The 19,018-nt window shown below is 35.7% G+C and overlaps 1 protein-coding gene across 11 annotated transcripts in view; it reads left to right on the top strand.

Annotated features, from left to right (window-relative positions):
* The window catches only part of LOC106170988 (ATP-binding cassette sub-family C member 4), a 54,881-nt gene extending 36,108 nt beyond the window's left edge, over nucleotides 1-18,773 (top strand). For 9 of the 11 annotated variants that reach the window (XM_086996479.1, XM_086996472.1, XM_086996474.1 and 6 more), the window contains 18 exons: nucleotides 3,333-3,449; nucleotides 3,817-3,906; nucleotides 4,390-4,581; nucleotides 5,295-5,476; nucleotides 5,697-5,793; nucleotides 6,170-6,715; nucleotides 7,237-7,412; nucleotides 8,311-8,585; nucleotides 10,981-11,060; nucleotides 12,033-12,183; nucleotides 12,553-12,783; nucleotides 13,131-13,237; nucleotides 13,431-13,622; nucleotides 14,119-14,274; nucleotides 14,652-14,741; nucleotides 15,049-15,221; nucleotides 15,450-15,555; nucleotides 15,808-18,773. In XM_086996479.1, the coding sequence (XP_086852605.1) occupies nucleotides 3,333-3,449; nucleotides 3,817-3,906; nucleotides 4,390-4,581; nucleotides 5,295-5,476; nucleotides 5,697-5,793; nucleotides 6,170-6,715; nucleotides 7,237-7,412; nucleotides 8,311-8,585; nucleotides 10,981-11,060; nucleotides 12,033-12,183; nucleotides 12,553-12,783; nucleotides 13,131-13,237; nucleotides 13,431-13,622; nucleotides 14,119-14,274; nucleotides 14,652-14,741; nucleotides 15,049-15,221; nucleotides 15,450-15,555; nucleotides 15,808-16,359 (3,513 nt within the window). In that variant the 3' untranslated portion in view covers nucleotides 16,360-18,773. Of the gene's footprint in view, nucleotides 1-1,272; nucleotides 1,520-3,332; nucleotides 3,450-3,816; nucleotides 3,907-4,389; nucleotides 4,582-5,294; nucleotides 5,477-5,696; nucleotides 5,794-6,169; nucleotides 6,716-7,236; nucleotides 7,413-8,310; nucleotides 8,586-9,213; nucleotides 9,294-10,980; nucleotides 11,061-12,032; nucleotides 12,184-12,552; nucleotides 12,784-13,130; nucleotides 13,238-13,430; nucleotides 13,623-14,118; nucleotides 14,275-14,651; nucleotides 14,742-15,048; nucleotides 15,222-15,449; nucleotides 15,556-15,807 lie in introns of all 11 variants that reach the window. The other 2 variants (XM_086996478.1, XM_086996473.1) reach the window with 2 other exon arrangements.
* Nucleotides 18,774-19,018: the final 245 nt, after the last annotated feature.

Genomic DNA, 19,018 nt, shown 5'->3' with positions numbered 1-19,018 from the left:
ACTATCCATAATTAGATTTTAAGTCTGAATGCTGTGCTTTTAATTAGTAAATATGGATGCTGGTCGCAGATACATAGAAATGCTGCATGCTGGGTTTGGGCATTTTGCTTCAATTTTTTTTTTTTTTTTTACTGGCACACCTCAATTTTACTGGCATTTGGAGTGTGGCTATTGGATATGGTTACAAACTGATGGCATTCAAGTATAAGTGTCAATTTCTTGGCTGACGATAATTAACTCTTGTCTGTGATTGGTCTTCTGGGGTCTGGCAGGGTAACTTGATTTTGCCTTTAAGACTCTCCTAAACTTATGTATAATGGGTTATAAGTTTCAATTAATGGTTCATTCAAGTGACATTTTCAACAAGATTTTTCCGTAAAGGTGGTAATGCATTTTTCAAGTCAAAATGATATGAAGTATATAAGCTCAGGTGTATGCTGAAGAATTTGTTTGTGCTCAAAATATTAACTGCAACATCGTGAGTGGTGAGAGTTATTCCAGAATGGGCAACACCACCCCAAATATTAGAGATAAAACTTTCCTTGATTAATCTTAAAATCTGGATGTTTATGTATTGGATATATGTCCCCAAAACCTCCCATATAGAGCTTCATGTCTTTGGTGCTTGTATTTACTGGATTTTTTTAAAGGTCCCTTTTCATGTCTGCCATTTTGAATCCAGAAGGTCAGTTCACTGTGGTAGTTTAGGCTTCTTTCATAAGTTTTTGAAGAGAGGTGCCATTGATTTGAAAAAAATAGAATGCTGCAATAAACAAATCTTTTAGTTGTTTGCAGACTACAGCAGCTTGCGTTCCCCCTCCCCCTCCCACCTTTTTACTTGCTTTAACCGGATGCAAGTCATTTGGCAAGATAAGATAATCATAAGCATTTAATTTGGTTATAAGGAATGCAAAAGCAGCAGCTAGCTTGCAATGCCTCTTTATTGTTTGATTTAGGATCCTAGCCTACATGTTATTGTTGGCGTCTTTTAAAGCTTTCAGAAAATGTTCCCAGCGCATTGCATGTAGTTGTCTGCCTGTTTGTGTTCTGTTATTTTCCATTAATGATGTCAGTTTGGCCACCTCTTTGTAGTAAGGGATTTGGGCTGCCTTAAGCTTGGACTCTCTAAAAATGGAGGAAAAGATCTAATCCTTACAGTAACTATACCTACCATAACTACTTGCACCCAAGAGTACATTTATTTCTGGGAAAGTTCTACGTTAAGTTCTAGGAGAAAAAAACCTATCAGCGCTGTATATTGATTCTCTGTAGGAATGAGACAATTTGGTTGTGGCAGGGGATGAGGAGACGTGCTGTTTTCTACACGGTGAAAGAATTGGGTGCTAAACTGATGAGCTATCCAGCCATTGTAGTCTATTCCATCACCTCAAACTTTCTCGATCCCTTGGTTATATTTCCGTCAGTTGCCATAATGGCGGCCATTCGCGCAGGCATACAGAGGGTTGGTCGTGGGGCCGAGTGTTTGGGAGAGCTCGTATCAACTGGGTTCAGGATCCAGGTGAGGTGCCTCATGATAATTATGTGAGGTGTGGTGTGGCAGCGACAGATACTGTTTGTTTGAGTGCTCAGGGAGGCAAGAGCATCAGCACCAAGTCTGTATCTTGGCTAAAATTGGCCAGGCGCCCATAATTACTACAGTACAATTTCTTTCATGTATGACTTCAACCCTATGGGTTGCAATTGTAATGAAGTTATTATTGTTATATTTTGATGGGAATTCATATATTTTCATGGAAATTCATATTATTATTATTATTATTATTATTATTATTATTATTTTTATTATTATTATTATTATTATTATTATTATTATTATTATTATAAAGATCCAGCAGTTAAGTAGCACTCACATCTGATTTTTTTTTTTTTTTTTTTTTTCGGTGGAACTTATCATGGTGATATTAGCATGTGTAGTTACTCAAAATTGATCTAACTTGGACATTTTTAGTGCTGAATTAGCCACAGTAAAAAATTCAGCAGAAACTGAGCTACTTATTTGACAAACATTAACTTAGTCTTGAATTTATTCTGGCTAGATTTTGAAGCATGTCATAAATTTTTGCAGATTCAACTAGCAGTTTGAAGGTATTGATTAAGGGATTTATCTTTTAAGGGATACATTTTTCAAATAATTCATCTAACAATAGAACCTATATATTGTTTTAGGTATCATGGTTTCCACAGACAGACACTGACAGATATGCTTTGTCACGAAAAATGAACACTTTTTTTTCTGACATTTTAGCTAGTTAAAGTTTGTCAAAACATTTTTATAATAAAACCTGAAAAAGGGACATTATTTTTTTTAGAAATATTGTAATGTGGGTAAAGGTTAGATAATATGTTTTATATGATAACATGTATATAGTCTAAATATGAAGTGTTTGAAATTAGTTCTTTTTAGGTGTTCAAAATTCTTAGGTTACTACCAGTAGAAATTATAGGTTACAGTATGTTGCTGTTATTTACAGTTTATAAACTACTTGGCTTTATTCCATTCTGCTCTCTTTCCATATATATCACACATCTGCCTTGGCAATACAGTTTAATGTTACACCATGTGGCGATATTAATCAATACTCTCAGTGCTTTTTGGTTATCCATGCCCTATAAAGCTTGGATATTGTATTTATCCAGTAACAAGAAAATCTTTTTAATAAGGCTGCATACTTTTTAAAATAAAAGCACTCATAGTACGTGACATTTTCATGATGATAATGATAATATAGTTGTATTTATAAGTCGATTTTTTTTACTATTTCATTTTTTTTTCTTTGGTAATATAGATTAATTCATGCATTGTCATATATGCATATAGCATATAAAATACAATTATAGTTATGCAGTAGATTTAATGTGGTGAGTTGTGGTACGTATAATATATAACATGCAATTGAAAGTAAGAGACTATGGCTTCGTTCACATGCAATGTCTATTTTCTAAATTCTATTTTCTATTTGCGGTATGTCTTATGATCACGGTCTGTGGCCTGAATATCCCGCGGCGTAATTACTGGCAGCGCGAGCCAGTTACTATAAGTTACTATAAGTAACTGGCTCGAGCTGCCAGTAATTACGCGGCGGGATATTCAGGGCACAGACCGTGATCATAAGATAGCGCAAATAGAAAATAGAAATTAGAAAATAGACATTGCATGTGAACGAAGCCTATGTATCTGTAGGAATCAGACTTCATATAAACAGAAATACACATGCAACTACCAAAAACCAAATTAATTAGACTTCAAGCACTTTTTGAGAAATGGGAAGAATAATTGTAAACTGTTTTTGTAATTTGGATGTGTTTTGTAGGAGTTTCTGCTCCTTGAAGAGTTGGGAAGCGACACGTGTGTGGAGCAATCGTTTCCCGAAGGAAAGAACAGGAAGTGTGGTGTTATTGTTGACAAAGTTACAGCCTCTTGGGAAAAGGTGATAATATGGCGCCTCAACTTAACGATTTGTTCATGAAAATTTCCTGGAATAATATGTTTATAATATTTACGTGGATTTGATAAAGGATTAATTAACTTCGAATAAACATTTTATTTCATGAGATAAGATTAAACACATATATAATTTTGCTGAATTTTGATTAAACACATATATAATTTTGCTGAATTTTGAAGTATGATATTGTAATATGTTTCATTTTGATTTAAAGTGATTTTTTATGTAGATTAATGGAAAAAAAACAATTTTTTGTTGAGAATTAAGTAGAAATGAAAGAGAAAAATTTACCCTTTTGTGCATTCATCAATGAATATTGTTTTGTTTTTTTTATTGTTATTTTCATTAGGAGGTGGAGGCACCTACATTAAAAGAAGTCAGCTTTCAGCTCACAGAAAATAAACTCTTGTCTGTGATTGGTCCAGTGGGATCTGGCAAGGTAACTTATTTAGGTCTGGAAAAGCTGCTGAAAAAGCAGGCTTTGCCAAAACGGGCCTATCTCTTCAAAACTGCCAGTTTTGAACCTTTCAAAATACTCCAAATCTATGTTCTGTCTTATGGAAGCATATATGTCTTTTAACTATTTGTATAGATATATTTTATAATGTAACTGAAAAAATATTAATGTTCAGTTTTCTGATGTACCTTTAAGCAGGGGCGGATTTAGGCCGTCTTCTGGGTCTTCCGGAAGACGGTCAGATTTTCAAGTTTACATTGTCGGGCATCTAATGTTTTTTGTCGGACGACGGTCAAAAATGGAGGATGGATCAACAAAGATAATTTGGAAGACTGTCAGAAAATATCTCTGGATCCGCCCCTGTTAAGCACATAGTCAGTAGGTTTTGATTTTAATTGATATCTTGTGTCTGGTTAGCAGATTCTGAAATAAATGAGATACCTTGAACACGTTTTCCCTCTTCAGTCTTCTCTACTCATGGCCATCTTAAAGGAGCTCCCACTGTCTAAGGGCAGCATCAAAATCACAGGGAAGATCGCATATGCCTCTCAGCAAGCCTGGATCTTCTCTGCCAGTGTCAAACAAAATATCATATTTGGGCAAGAGTTCAACAAAGCCAAATATGACAGGGTGATTAAAGCATGTGCACTCACAAAGGTAAGTTTTTTCAATACAGGAATAAAACATTTATGGCACTGTACTCGTACAGAAAAATGAATTGTTTTAGCTCTTGGAATTTCATATTGGTATATCTTCAAGTTTCTGATACAGCTGCCCCAGAATGTTTTGAGATAGAGGCAAATTAAAAGCCTATCTGTCTGTTATACACCCTACCAAAGAAGTTAAAAAAAAAAACGAAATAATTTTAAAAAGCAAAAAATGTGTAGAAATGTAGTGGGGAAATCTTCATTGTATATGAAAAATGACAAATGGTAACAAATCGATATTTGGTTAAAATATTTACCTAAGCTCACATGATTATTTTATAATTAATATTCAAAACAACGATGTTTGCGAACTATTATGGTCGAGTGTAGAAAAGAGTCTTCTAGTTATAGCCCCCACACTCAACTTGGCCATTTGAAAAAACTTCCACTTTAAAAGCTGATATCAAACTTAAGGAGAATTGGTGAAAGGGAATAAAGTCCCCTGTAGTCTAATTACACAGTAGCACCTTGTATTACTATGGTAAAAGGCTTGCTATAAAAAGGCCTTTGGTGCATAGAGAAAAAAAACAACTTTTGTCAAACTCTGACCACTTGAAATATCACTTGCTATTTGCCTGGAGTGTCTGTGGCCTTATGTCCCACTTGGGACGAAGAGCATTGATGATGATGATTTGCCTGGAGTAATTATTTTCTGATATTTAGGACATACAGGCGCTTCCAAATGGTGACATGACCTTGGTTGGTGAGCGAGGGGTCAGTTTGAGTGGAGGTCAAAGGGCAAGGGTCAGTTTGGCCAGGGCTGTGTATTTTGATGCTGATGTCTACCTCCTGGATGACCCCCTTAGTGCTGTGGACACTGCAGTGGGAAGACATCTGTTTAACCAGTGAGTTGATACTTCATTTTTGAAGTCAACTTTTGAACAGAAAAAAATCAACATTCAAATTGGTTATTTGAGAATGATATTGGAAGTGAATATTATCTTCTACTTTTTCTTGACTTTCTTCCTCTTCTACATTTTCTTCACAATCATTTAAGTCTTCATGATCTTCATCTTGTTATATCTCTTCTTCTTTTTCTTATTGTTATTATTATACTCCCCTCAGGTGCATCAATGGCTGCCTGAAGGACAAGCCCAGGATTCTGGTGACACACCAGCTTCAGTATGTGGAGGCCTCTGACCAAATCTTGATACTCAAGGAGGTGAGTCATTAGCTAGGAGATATTTTACCTTTCAATAGCCATGCAGGTTTTTATTCTTTTTTTCTTTATTTATTTACTGTATTTATTTATTTACTATTTGATATTTGTGTTTTTTCTTGATTTTGTATAATAGAAGCACATAGGCAATAGTAAAAAACAAAAGATTAAATACACTAAATTTTGTATGCCAGCATTCAAAAGAACTAATGTCCACTTTTATTTATCAAGAAATCTTTTTGCCATCATGCAACATTTTGCTTCAAACATACATTCCATCTGGCAAGTTCCAATTCCTACATTATCAAGGCATACCACTTCAATAGTTCTGACAATTCTAGTCCATCTAATCTATTGGTATTCATTCTATTGTCTACAGGGAGAGATGGCAGGGTTAGGGACCTTCAGTGAGCTTGTCAGCAAAGGTATTGATTTTGCATCACTGTTGAGTCCAGAAGAGGAAGAGAGGGATGAGGGAAGCACCTGTACTGAACCAGACATTCAATTCACAGTAGATACGCCAAAACTGTCACACAAGCCACACCTATCAGTCTCTCATCCACAACTGCCAATCATTGAAAAACTGAGAGCACAGAATGACTTGGCGGTTTTGATGAAGGACCAGAAAAAACAGGGCAGCGGTGGCGTCGGTGGTGGTGGCGGCAGTGTCGGATCCAGTGCTGGTTCGAGTAGGAAAACCAGCCCACGATCTTCAGGCGATCGACTCCATGTTGTCCCCACGGATGTTCAGTTGAGTAAGTCCCACCCCAACATTGCAGCCTGGAAGCCATTGAAGAAGAACGCCTTGCAGACTGCTTCCACATACTCTTTGTCTTCCAAAGTTTCCTTGGCTAATGACTACAATCCCTACCTCTCCGTAGGGAAGTCCATGCTGTCCTTGCATAGTTTTATGGATATGGACCAGGTAAGTCTTTGCAAAGTAAATGAATGAGTGAGTGAGCAAGTAACAAACTAAAGAAATAAAAAACAACAAGCAAGCAATAGAATGAAATCAAGCTGCAGTTTCATTCTGTATAATATTTGTTTTTCTTTCCCAATGTGGATAGGTGTTTTCATCCCTTGGTCCATTGTTATGTATGTATGGTTCATTTGAACAATGTAATGTCTGTTTTCATCGTTTTCTTGCTCACTTCTTTTCCATCTCAACTTGATAGACTTTTCTTTTTTGCTTATCACATCAGTAGCATATTTCTATAACTTATTATCTCTGACCTTTCCTGCTTTGTAGAGTACACCTTTATTTAATCAAGTTTTCAATTATTAAGTGTAAGACAGTGTGTGATAAGGGTCTCAACCATTACTATCACAGCATTGCAGAAATATGTCAGAAATAAATGTTGATAACAACATCACATGCTTTATTTTATCTGTAGCCTGACTATGTGTGCCAGCAATATGACATTGCATGCTTTATTTTATCTGCAGCCTGACTATGTGCCAGCGCAGGAGGAGGAGCAACGAGCAGAGGGATCCGTGGGCTGGAAGATTTACAGGGACTACTTCAAGGCTGGGGGAGGGTGCTGCGTGTTCCTGTTGCTCGTCACGCTCAATATTCTAGCTCAGGTGGCCTATGTGATGAGTGACTGGTGGCTGTCATACTGGTATGAAGGGAGAGGGGTGACATGAGCTGAGGCTTATTGTCTGCTTATTAAAGTCAGAAAACTATATGCACACAAACAGGCATGTGCATGCATGCAAACATACACACACACACTGGTGGCTGTCATACTGGTATGAAAGGAGGGAGTGACATGATCAGAGCCTCGTGAAGCGTTCAGATAAACCCATCTTATTGGCAGGAGATCCTTGCTTAGTGCAACCCCTGTAATTGTCTCAAATGTCTGACACATCTCCTAGAGCTGCAGGGGGTAATAAAGCTGAAGTCACACGATAGTTAATTATCCCCTAGTGAAGATGAATACAATTTAGTGGGAATCCAATCCCCCCCCCCCTCCAGCAGAAGTTGATCAATCCAACTGGTACCTGGTATGATGTTCGAATCTTATTGTCTGTTAATGAAAGTAAAAAAGCCATTTTCACGTATGCAGGCATGTGCATGAATGTGCTCATGCAGGGACACCTGCACACACACACACACACACACACACACACACACACACACACACACACACACAGGTGGAAAGTAGATGAGGGGTTCTATGTTTTTAAATGTCTTGTTAATTAGTTTTTATATGGAGGTTGCTGGTGGTTCTAAGCCTCACACTCATGATGTAAATTATCCTTAAATTATCAACAGTTTTGTACTTTCAATAATACTCACAAGAATCATAGAATGGAAATAAAGAATATGTACAGACGTACTTATAGATATACACAAATGCATTGTTGATAACTTACAAAATTGTCAAATATTGGACAGAAGCGTGGGAGAAAAAGCTGTTTGAATATTCCAGCATATTATACTGAATAAGCTTTCCCCTTACTTGACTCACCTCTACCAAAACAGATAACCTATATATAACTTTGTATGTTTTATAGGTCAAATCAAGAAGAACACAAGGCATCTCTTTCTGCTCGACACCAATATCTTCTTGAGCAGGGGTACAATGTCACCAACATCACAGTTCCCAACGTTGACACAAATTTAAACATCTACATCTTCACGGGACTGACCGTCAGCGTGTTTATGTTCGGGCTGCTGCGCGCACTAATGTTTTTCAAAGTTTGTGTCGATGCTTCCAGGAACCTTCACAACAAGATGTTCCACAGTATAATACGTGTGCCTGTCTATTTTTTTGACACTAATCCTGTAGGTGAGTGAAAATGTTATGATTTACAGGTAAATGAAATGTTATATGCATTGTAAACAAAATAATGTTTGAATCTTATGATAATTATATAATATTGTTGATATATAACATTAGTTACTCGTACCAGATATATCCAGCAAAAGGGGTGCCTGTAAAAGTGATTTTTTTTGTGCAACTGAGTAAAGTGATAAGGTTGCTCTATAAACGAGTTCAAAATGGTTTCTACCAATAGAGGATGACCAAACCTGACTAAAAACATACCTGAATCCTGGAGTTGTTTTTACAACTTCTAAGCACCTAAAAGTGGTTGGTAGTTGCTTGATATGTGTAGGGTAATGACTTGATCTTTTCAAGAGGCAGAAATTATCAAACTTTCAGATACATGATTTTATAATCCCAAAATTATATTGCTTTATAACATGTGGTGTTTTTACTGCATAGAATAAAACTATAGAGCAGTCTATTCTTTAATTATTTTGGTAACACTCGATAGGAATGTTATAACATCAAGAAATTATGACCTAAAAATACATTATCTGTAAAATTCACAATTTGTTGAAAAGATTGAGTAATTACCATAATTACTCCATGGTTTTGTTCGTTGGTTTGTTTAATCCCTATTGTTTTCCAGGGAGAGTTCTGAACAGATTCTCCAAGGACACAGGCACCATGGACGATTATTTAGCTGAGGTGTTTTTTGACTTCATTGAGGTATCTTTTTCACATTTGATTTCAGGTTTTACCCTTAATTTTCACCCTTTTTGTTCTTCTAGATTCTTTGTGCAGACACTAACACTCCACTGCTTTATTTATTTTTGCATACAATGTGTAGGATTTTGTTCTTGATGCTCCCTATTTATTTCAGTGAGAGAATGCAACCCTTTTGTATGTCCCTTTTGTAGGCCATGTTCACTGCTAGACCATTTTAGGACAAAAATTGCCATGTATGGATATCTGGAATAAAGTAGCTATATTCTTAAATGAGAACTGAACTACTTTTTAAAGAGTACTTTTAAGAAGATATATTCAGTAGGAGGGATATACAGGTTGCTGACCGTGATGTATCTGTTTTATTACGCTGAAAATGTCGCGAACAAATGACCAATATGTGAATGGCATGCATGTTTATGAGATCTGGGTGTTTTTTTTTTTTCTCAACATCCACCTTGGTTTACCTTATTAGTACTGTCAGTCTGTTTGTACATGTTACTTACCCCTAGTATAACTAATAAACATTATTAAAAAAAGCCTGCATCATGAGATTTTATTAACAATTTTTGATGGATGTCTTTCTGTGCTTGGGGGTCTTATCTTTCCCCATGTTAATTGCATGTCATTTGTATTAATCAGTAACATTTCTTTCAATGAGGGCCACTATCACAAAGCATATTTTCACAGCTGACTGCATGACTGGCTATGTCAGCAGTGAAAAGTGAGAAAGTATTTCACCATCAGTTTAGTACATGGGTGTTTAACCTGAAACACACCGATAATCTTTTGTGCCTATTTTTTACCATGCAAAATCTTGTAATAATGTAGTAAGGTTATACTGTCTGTCAACCTTGTGCTACAAAAAATAAAAATGATATATCAATAATAAATCAAAATAAATAAAGATTGCAAATTGAAAATAGAACAACGTAAGTTGCATGCATATGATACTCCATAATACAACCTGTACCAGTAACCCAGTAAAGATTTTGCCGTCTTCTGAACTCTTTTTTTTTCCTGGTATGCTGCATAATAAATAACAAGTTTAAATTCTACTACACCTTTTTTACTGAGAGCATGGTCACACTTTGGATCTGCTCAGTCCATGATGTAGCTGGGAAGCACACAAGTCGTGCTACTTTTGTATGTGGAACTCTAAAGTATTTCTAACAGTCACTAACCAGCTGTATACTACTACGTAGGTCTAGATGTTTACCCCCTTCTATACCCTGTACTTGTATATGCCATGTGCTTAGAAAGCTAGGAGACCTCTGGTAGCATTTTTATATTGGTCAGGGGTTTAACCCTCTTGGAAACTAACAAATCAATTTTTGTACCTTCTGCCATATTTGTAGAAGGATTATCAGTGAAAGTATTAAACCATTTGATTTATTTTTTTAAGTTTTCTAGGGAAAACCATTGAATTGAATGATATCTTATGGGTACTTTGTTTGCAATATATTGCTCTGCCAATATTTTCTGTATGTTTCTTTTTTCTTGGAAAATATGGCATGGAGCAGTCAGCAAGACAATGAGTCCATTTTTTCTCTAGGTCTTAGGAGTGCTTTAGTCTTTAAAACAACGGCTTCGCCAGGAGGGCAGCATTTTCTGGTGTCTTTTGCTTAGTTAATTTGGTATTAAATAAATAAATAAAGAGGTAAACTTAAATAGGCCCATTTTGTTCTAGGTCGTATTCTGAATCGTTTTGCCAAGGACACAGGACAAATGGACGACTTGTTGCCTGTTACTTTCTTTGATTTCACACAGGTTTGTGCTTCTTTTTTTTTTTTTTTTTTTTTGCCTATTCTTTAAAAGTTGATAAGAAATAAATACAAGAGAATTCTATTTAGACATTTCATTGCATTAATGGAGTTAGTAAGAAATCTTTAAACAAAATTCCTATAATATTAAGAGCCGAGTGGCAGAGATACGTAACAAGTTGGCTGGAAATATTAGTATGGGGCCACCCTTTGTTTTGCATGGATGGATCTTCAAGTAAGGCCATAAGATAGGTTATAGTTGCATAGGGATATGTTATGTGATAAAGGGCACATATTTTAAGTAATTGGAATCGCTCTTCATATGCCATTTTTGAATTAAGTTGTGTGCATCTTTATTAAGTATAATTGTAACCTGTTCTAGTCACCTGTTTGTCTTGTGTGTAGTCAAGCTTACAATTAGCACTTCATCATTTTTTGTTTGAATGCACTGTATGTGAATCAGTCATTATATTATACTGCAAAAGCCATGTTGAAGAGTTCTGTGAAGGTGTCTGAAAATCATGTGCTGCATGTGATATGATAAAAATGCTTTAAAAATATAGAATTATTTTCAATTGGCTCCCACAAGAATGATTAAAATAATAGAATTATTAACTTCAATTTTAGTATGAAATTTATATTTAGAACATAATACAATAATAATAATAAAACTTTACTTAAAGAGGGTAAAACATGTTCAGTATACACGCTAATCTTACATATATCCCTCTGAGGAGTTAGAATAAAATATCGTGTAAATGAACAAAGTTTAAATATTGATAAAAAATGAAGTGAAAATAAATAATTTAGATAATAATAAAATTGAAGTAAAATTGAATTATACTAAAATAGAAAATAAAGTAGAATAAAATAAAGCACAAATCAATTCAGGTTACATCCCATTTTATAATGATTAATTGACCTTAGACCCAATCTGACCTTTACATGAACTCTGACCTGTACATGACCTCTATTTCAGTGCTTCCTGATGATCCTGGGTATCATAGTGGTAGCGGGCGTGGTCAACCCCTGGGTGTTCATCCCTACATTGCCTCTGTGTCTGTTCTTTGTCTACCTCAGAAGATATTACCTGGCCACCTCCAGGGATATTAAGAGACTGGAAGGGACTTGTAAGTTGTCTGATATCATTTAAGAATTATATTCTACCCATTACATGTTGTTGGCTAAATTTTTCAAAAAAAAAAATTTTTATTGTATAGTTAAGAATTAAATTTGCATTTTAATGTAAAGTTGGAAACAGTGGAAACTTTTCGTTGGTACATTACCAAATTTCCTTTAGATTTAACATGCTGGACAAATGGGTGAGTGCACATATCTGCGTGCTCATGGGTATTAATGGGGAACATGTTTTTGTTTGGTGAAACATTGATACAGCAAATAAACTGTTTGTGTGTATGTACATAATAGATATTATGTACATACACACAAACAGTTTATGTACATAATAGATATTAATGATGAATGTGTCCCTATTCTAGGTCGTAGTCCCGTCTTCTCACACCTAAGTGCCACACTGAATGGCCTGTCCACCATACGTGCCTACCATGTGGAGGAACTGTTTGGGAAAGAGTTCAACAGCCATCAAGATCTCCACACTGAGGCTTGGTTCTTGTTCCTGGTCACCACGAGATGGTTCGCTATTCGCCTGGACTGGATCTGCGCCTTTTTTGTCACCACGGTCACCATGGTCAGCATACTGGCACGAGACAGTGAGTTTTGGCAGCCATCTTGGGTTTGACAATGGGAGCCATTTTTTCACATGGTCATAATATTGATAATTACATTCAGACTAATGAAGGATTATATCAAAATGTAGTTTGCATTACACCTGGCGATGTACCGAAATAAAATAAATTCCTTATCAGTGCATGACCTAAATATTATTAAATCCCCTAAATCAAATGCAGTGGACTCTGCATAACTTGACACTTTGGGGCCAAAAATTTTGTTTTGAAGATTTGGGTTACAGGGCTCATATTGATTTCACCTTATGCTGATAAAAACCACCTTATGATAGAATATTGTTTTTGATTTTGTTGTCCTTTATTTTGTACAGATCTTGGTTTGAATGCTGGACTTGTGGGCCTGGCTGTCACTTACTCCATGGCATTGATGGGAATGTTCCAGTGGGGAGTGAGGCAGAGTGCAGAGGTGGAGAACCAGGTAATGCACATTGTGTTAGGTGTGCTGATCATAATTGTGTTGGTTGTGACATTGTGTACAAAGACTCGGGAATGAGGTAGTTTTGAATTTCAGAGAGCACTTAAGGCATGAATCGAATAAAAAATATTAGAATGTACATGGGTAACATTACTGATGAATCAACCTGAAAATATTGCATTTTTCTCATTCTCAGATGACCTCAGTTGAGAGAGTACTGGAGTATTCAAGATTAACCCCAGAGGCCCCCCTGGAGTCAAACAAGAAGCCCCCACCTAACTGGCCGTCACATGGCATCATCACCGGGGAGAAGGCTTCATTTAGATACAGTGTATACACACCAGCAGTGCTAAATAACCTTCACTTCTGCATCAAGTCTAATGAAAAGGTTTGTACCCTAAAAACTAATGTATATCATAAGTCACAACATGTAGCCGTCCATGTTTTACATTTTTTTGCACCACCACAGTTCTGCTGGCTTTCTGATATTGCTATCAGAGGCATACCGAAGACAGTTATAATTTTTTGAGTTTACATTTACAGGCTTCTAATTATTTATTTTGGAAGATGGTCAAAAATGAAGGATGGTTCAGCAAAGATAATTTGGAAGACCGTCAGAAAATATCTCTGGATCCACCCCTGGCTATTATGATATCCCTTAGGGAATTTTAAGATGCTGAGATCAGGCCAAAACACCCTGAAGCATTATATCTCCCTGATTGTTTATTGCCTGATGAAATAAGGTGTAGAAATTAATAGCTATTGTTTGAAATACATGCCCCATTGGTATATAACATGTTCAGTATAGATATACATCTGGTTGGCTGGCATAAAATCGGCTAATTCAGCTATTATTATGAACCAATGATTATTGTTTTCTGCAGGTTGGCATAGTCGGTCGCACAGGTGCTGGGAAAAGCTCACTGATCAACATGCTGTTCCGTATGGCGGAGCCCCAGGGTGTCCTGAGGATAGATGGCGTTGACATTGGGGAGATTGGTCTCCATGATCTCAGGGGAAAGATTTCAATCATACCTCAGGTATTTCATCATGCTGCTCTAAACCAAAATCATATCATATTGTTTTGCATAACAGTTCTCTATTATTATAATATTTGGAATATTTAGGTGCAATTGGGCTGATGCAGCCTGTGACGGAAACTTTTCAGACTGCTGGACCCTTTGAGACACCATGGTCTAGGAATCTGACTAGGAATTGACCCAAAAGAAGAAACAGTGGGCAGTAACTGAACACATTTAGAAAATTTTGGTTATGAAAGTGAAATAAGCATTTATAGTAATTATTATTAAAGGTAATATTAGAGGTTATATGTAAGCTGTTGTTTTTAAAATTCTGTCATAGATATTAAGAATTTTGCCATACTGGTTCTTATATATTTTTAATATTTTTTTAACAGGATCCTGTCCTGTTCACAGGGACAGTGAGAAGTAACCTGGATCCATTCAACGAGCACAGCGATGATCAGCTGTGGATGGCACTAGAGGAGGTACTGGCATGTTTAAGTAAAGAAATGTTAGCAATTAACTTACTTATGCATTATGGCTATTAAATTGAGAGATGGGAGGGGGGGGAAATGAAAGAAAAAGAGAGACTGTGATATCGGATAATTGAATGAAAATATTTTAAGGAGATAACAAGATTTAACAAGATTTATATTTCACAATAAAAACATTGTGAACAACTCATAGAATTCCATTGTAAACAACTCAGAAATGTAATAAACTCAATAAACAGCAATATACTTCAGATATTTTAGATTTTTTCGTTATCATCAAATGATCCAAAACTTCCAGGTTGAAATGAAGATACCAGTGGATGACCTGCCCCGGGGACTGGAATCCGAAGTGACAGAGGGGGGAACAAACTTCAGCGTGGGGCAGAGACAGCTCCTCTGTTTAGCCAGAGCAGTATTAAAGAAAGCCAAAATCCTTGTTATAGATGAAGCCACTGCCAATGTTGATATTAGGTGAGGTTTGGGTTTTTTTTCAAGATCATAATTACGAACAAGTTCAGTCCATGACATTTTTCTTCCAATAGCCCAAGTCCCTTTAATTTTTGATCCAAGAAAATGACAAGGTTTGTTTTCTTTCTCTCTTAATTCCCAAACAAGACAACTTCATTCAGGAGACAAAATTTTAGAAACCTTTCGTTTTGTGAAATAGATAATGTGTCCACTTTATATTTTCATTTCCAGGACAGACAGTTTTATTCAGGAGACAATAAGAGAGAAATTTGACCAATGCACAGTATTAACTATCGCACACAGACTTAACACTGTCATGGACTCTGACAGGATCATGGTACAGTAGACTTAAACCTCTGAAATTTGAATTTTGTATAATTTATTACATAGTAATCCTACCAGATCTTGGTTATGGCTATGTTAAGAAAAAGAATTGTAACAGATTCTTTAATATGCAGTGCCTGTTGTGATATACATGCTTTGATTCAGGGATTTTTTTTTATTAGAAAATGTGTCATTTTAAACTTACTGCTTGAGCCATGTTTCATCTATAAGGAATGTATAAAAAATTATGTTACCCATACTTCAGGTCCTGGATCAGGGCAAAATCAGGGAGTTTGATGAACCATACACACTTTTACAAAATGAGGACAGCTTTTTCTTCAAGATGGTGGAACAGACAGGCAAGCAGGATGCCGCCACGCTCAAGGACATGGCGCGTCAGGCCTTCACCCACCGCCAGCTGTCCAGAATAGATTCTTACGTTGGTGAGGAAAGTAAAGGTGACAATTCAGTGGAGGGGTCTGACGGTCCATCATCACAGCCTGAGATTACCTCTGGTGACAAAATGGCCGAATTGCCTAATGGCAAGATGGATGACCCACCAGGTGGCAGTCAAGTAGATTCCAAAGAGAGGAAAAAAGAGGGTTCTCCAGCCAGTGAAAAAGAGGGTTTGCCTGGTGGTAAAATGGAGGATTTGCCAGCAGACAGTGCTAGCAATTCGGCTGGGGGAAAGATAGAAGAAAAGCCCAGTGGTGAGAGGAAAGGCTCATTAAGCAGTGAAGAGGGAGAGGAGACAAGGTTGATTGTGCCAAACCATACGAATAAGGACACTGTTGACTGTAATGCTCAGTCAGTATAGCAATATTTTTAAATTAGAGGTAACACAATGAATTGATGAATAATATAGTTTGTTAATGAGATACATCAGTGTTGCTCACTGTGTAGTTGAAAAGTTAATGGTTTATAATACATGTATCAGTCAGTAGTGCATTACATGTAGTTTACAATTATTAATATTAGTGTCTACACCACTTTGGTGAACATATAAATGATATGTATGTTCACCCACATGTAGGCAGTGTAAGAACAGTATGATTTATGAACGAATAGCAATAATATTAGTTATACAAAGGGAAACTGATGCTTTCAAAGGAAAGTCAACAATTTATTCTTGTTGGTGAATTTATGATATTTGTGAATGACACTGATATTGAGATACATAATCATCGAGAGTCATACATAATCAATGATAATTGTTATGAAGTAGACTCGAAGCACATTGCTGATACAGTCATCGAACTATATTGTAGTTCATTTTTGTATATTTGATTTCGGAATCAAAATCTAAAGTATTATAAGATGTGCATAAATGTGCATAATATGTATAAGCGTCATACATACATATATATATATATGTACTGAGTATAGAGCCATTTGTAGTCATATCTGTGACTACATAACATTATCAGAACTTACAGATTCATTTACAGCGACTTACTCCAGAGATTTTATTTTTGGAAAAAAGAGGAATTTTATCTTTTTTAAAACACAAAGATCAGCATTAATTTTAACAAAGAAGTATGTTCCCAAATTATGACAGAAATTCTGATTTATTCAGCTAATATACAAAAATATGCACTAGTGGTTTCTACTGTATGTTTAATATACACTGAGCTAAAATATAAATACCATTTATGAATTATTATGTAACATGCAATGGACTATGGACAATAATCTGTAAGCACATTAAACAACAAAATTCACTTTGTATGATTTAATATAAATATAACCTATAATGCTGATTATTATTATTATCATTATTATTATTATTATTATTATTATTATTATTATTATTTGAAGTATTGTATGGGATGTTTATATTTTTGCTCAGTATATAAGCTGAATGAATTAAAATCAGGATGGAATTATTTATGCCTTACAGGTTTGTAGACTTCCTCTCGCCCCCCCCCCCCCCCCCCCCTTACACACACACACACTCACGCTTGTTTGAATGTTATTGTTTGTACATATTTGATATCTAAGTGGCATGTTTGTATAACATGTAGATGAAGGCCCTTAGGATGACTATATGTTAACAAACATGAATGTATCATGTGTAGGCCATGCTGCACATGTAATGTATAATATATAACATAAAATAATGTTGATTTGTTAATGATTAAATGTTTTTGTAGGGAAGTGATTGCTCTATGGGAAAGCCTGTCACTTTTTGCTCACACTCAGGAATATGAAGGCTGGAAACTGCCTTAAATGCATCATTTCTCACTAAAATCAGATTAGTAAGTGGGTTTGGCATTCAAGGCCAAATTACTGCATGCTTGAATTCCTTTTTAATTCTCTTGTATGGAACAAAAACCCAGTTCAACACATATGCAGTCAAAATGGTGTCGGAAAAGGATTGTAAGATGAAAATTTTTGCAGAGTAGGAAAATGTTCAGCTTTTATGCAAATTTATGCAGTATGGGCACCAGCTTCTTACATGTATATCCAGGGGCAGATGGAGGCCGTCTGCTGGGTCTTCAGGAAGACAGTCAGATTTTCAAGTTTGCACTGGCAGGTTTATGTCTATATTTTTCTGTCGGAAGACAGTCAAAAATGGAGGATAGATCCGTGTCATAATTTAGAAGACTGTCAGAAAATATCTCTGGATCTGCCCCTGATACCATTTATTCTGCTGAGGTTTTGGTCTGTTTGAATGTGAGCACTCACTAGTATATGTACTAACATTCACATTGCTGCAGTGTATAAATTGATTATGTAAACCACCATTGAGGTATTCAAGATGTAGGGTTGCATTTAAGTCACATTTTTAACCTCTGAACAGTTGAAAATATAGCCAATAGATGGTTGATATTGAAAACAAAGGGAATAGGTAATAATCATGGATTTTTTTGTATTTGAGAAATACTAACCAAATGATATTATCTATTAAACCAACAGTAGATATATAATGAAATAATTGGACCTATAGTATTCTGTTTTAGAGCTCTTGTTGTATTTATATGATAAGTTATGGATAGTTGAAGTATATCTTATCAGAAATGAAGAAAAAAAAAAAGAAAATCCTGATCTCATACTTGGTCAATCATATACTCCTTGTTTTCAATGTTACGGAAATTTTAAATCCATGTCAGCCATTTTTGTTTGAAAGATTTTTATGATTTTTATCAATTTGATTCAATTTTTTAACAAATCAGTATGGTCAAATATACGTTAATGAACAATGTACAATAAAATACCAAATGATATGTATTTGCTGTTTCCCATTCTTTTATATTTGTCTTTTTTCATGGACTAGTCATTTACCTGAAGTAAGGAACGCCATCAATATTTTTTTATTACGCAATTTTCCTAACAGATGAATATACGTCTTTGGCTGTATTAGCATGCAAAAGCGGCCAAGATCACGTGCCCATGCGACTAACAACATTCACCACACTGAGTAAGATAATAAGCCTGTATTAAGATTTGCCAACAACCTCTTCCAGGTTCTTATC

This window comes from Lingula anatina, chromosome 10 (genome assembly GCF_051362555.1).
Source record: "Lingula anatina isolate TDL-2025a chromosome 10, LinAna3.0, whole genome shotgun sequence".
In the NCBI taxonomy this organism is placed as follows: domain Eukaryota; kingdom Metazoa; phylum Brachiopoda; class Lingulata; order Lingulida; family Lingulidae; genus Lingula; species Lingula anatina.
Note: the sequence above shows the minus strand (reverse complement) of the source record. Positions and strands in the feature narration are given on the sequence as shown.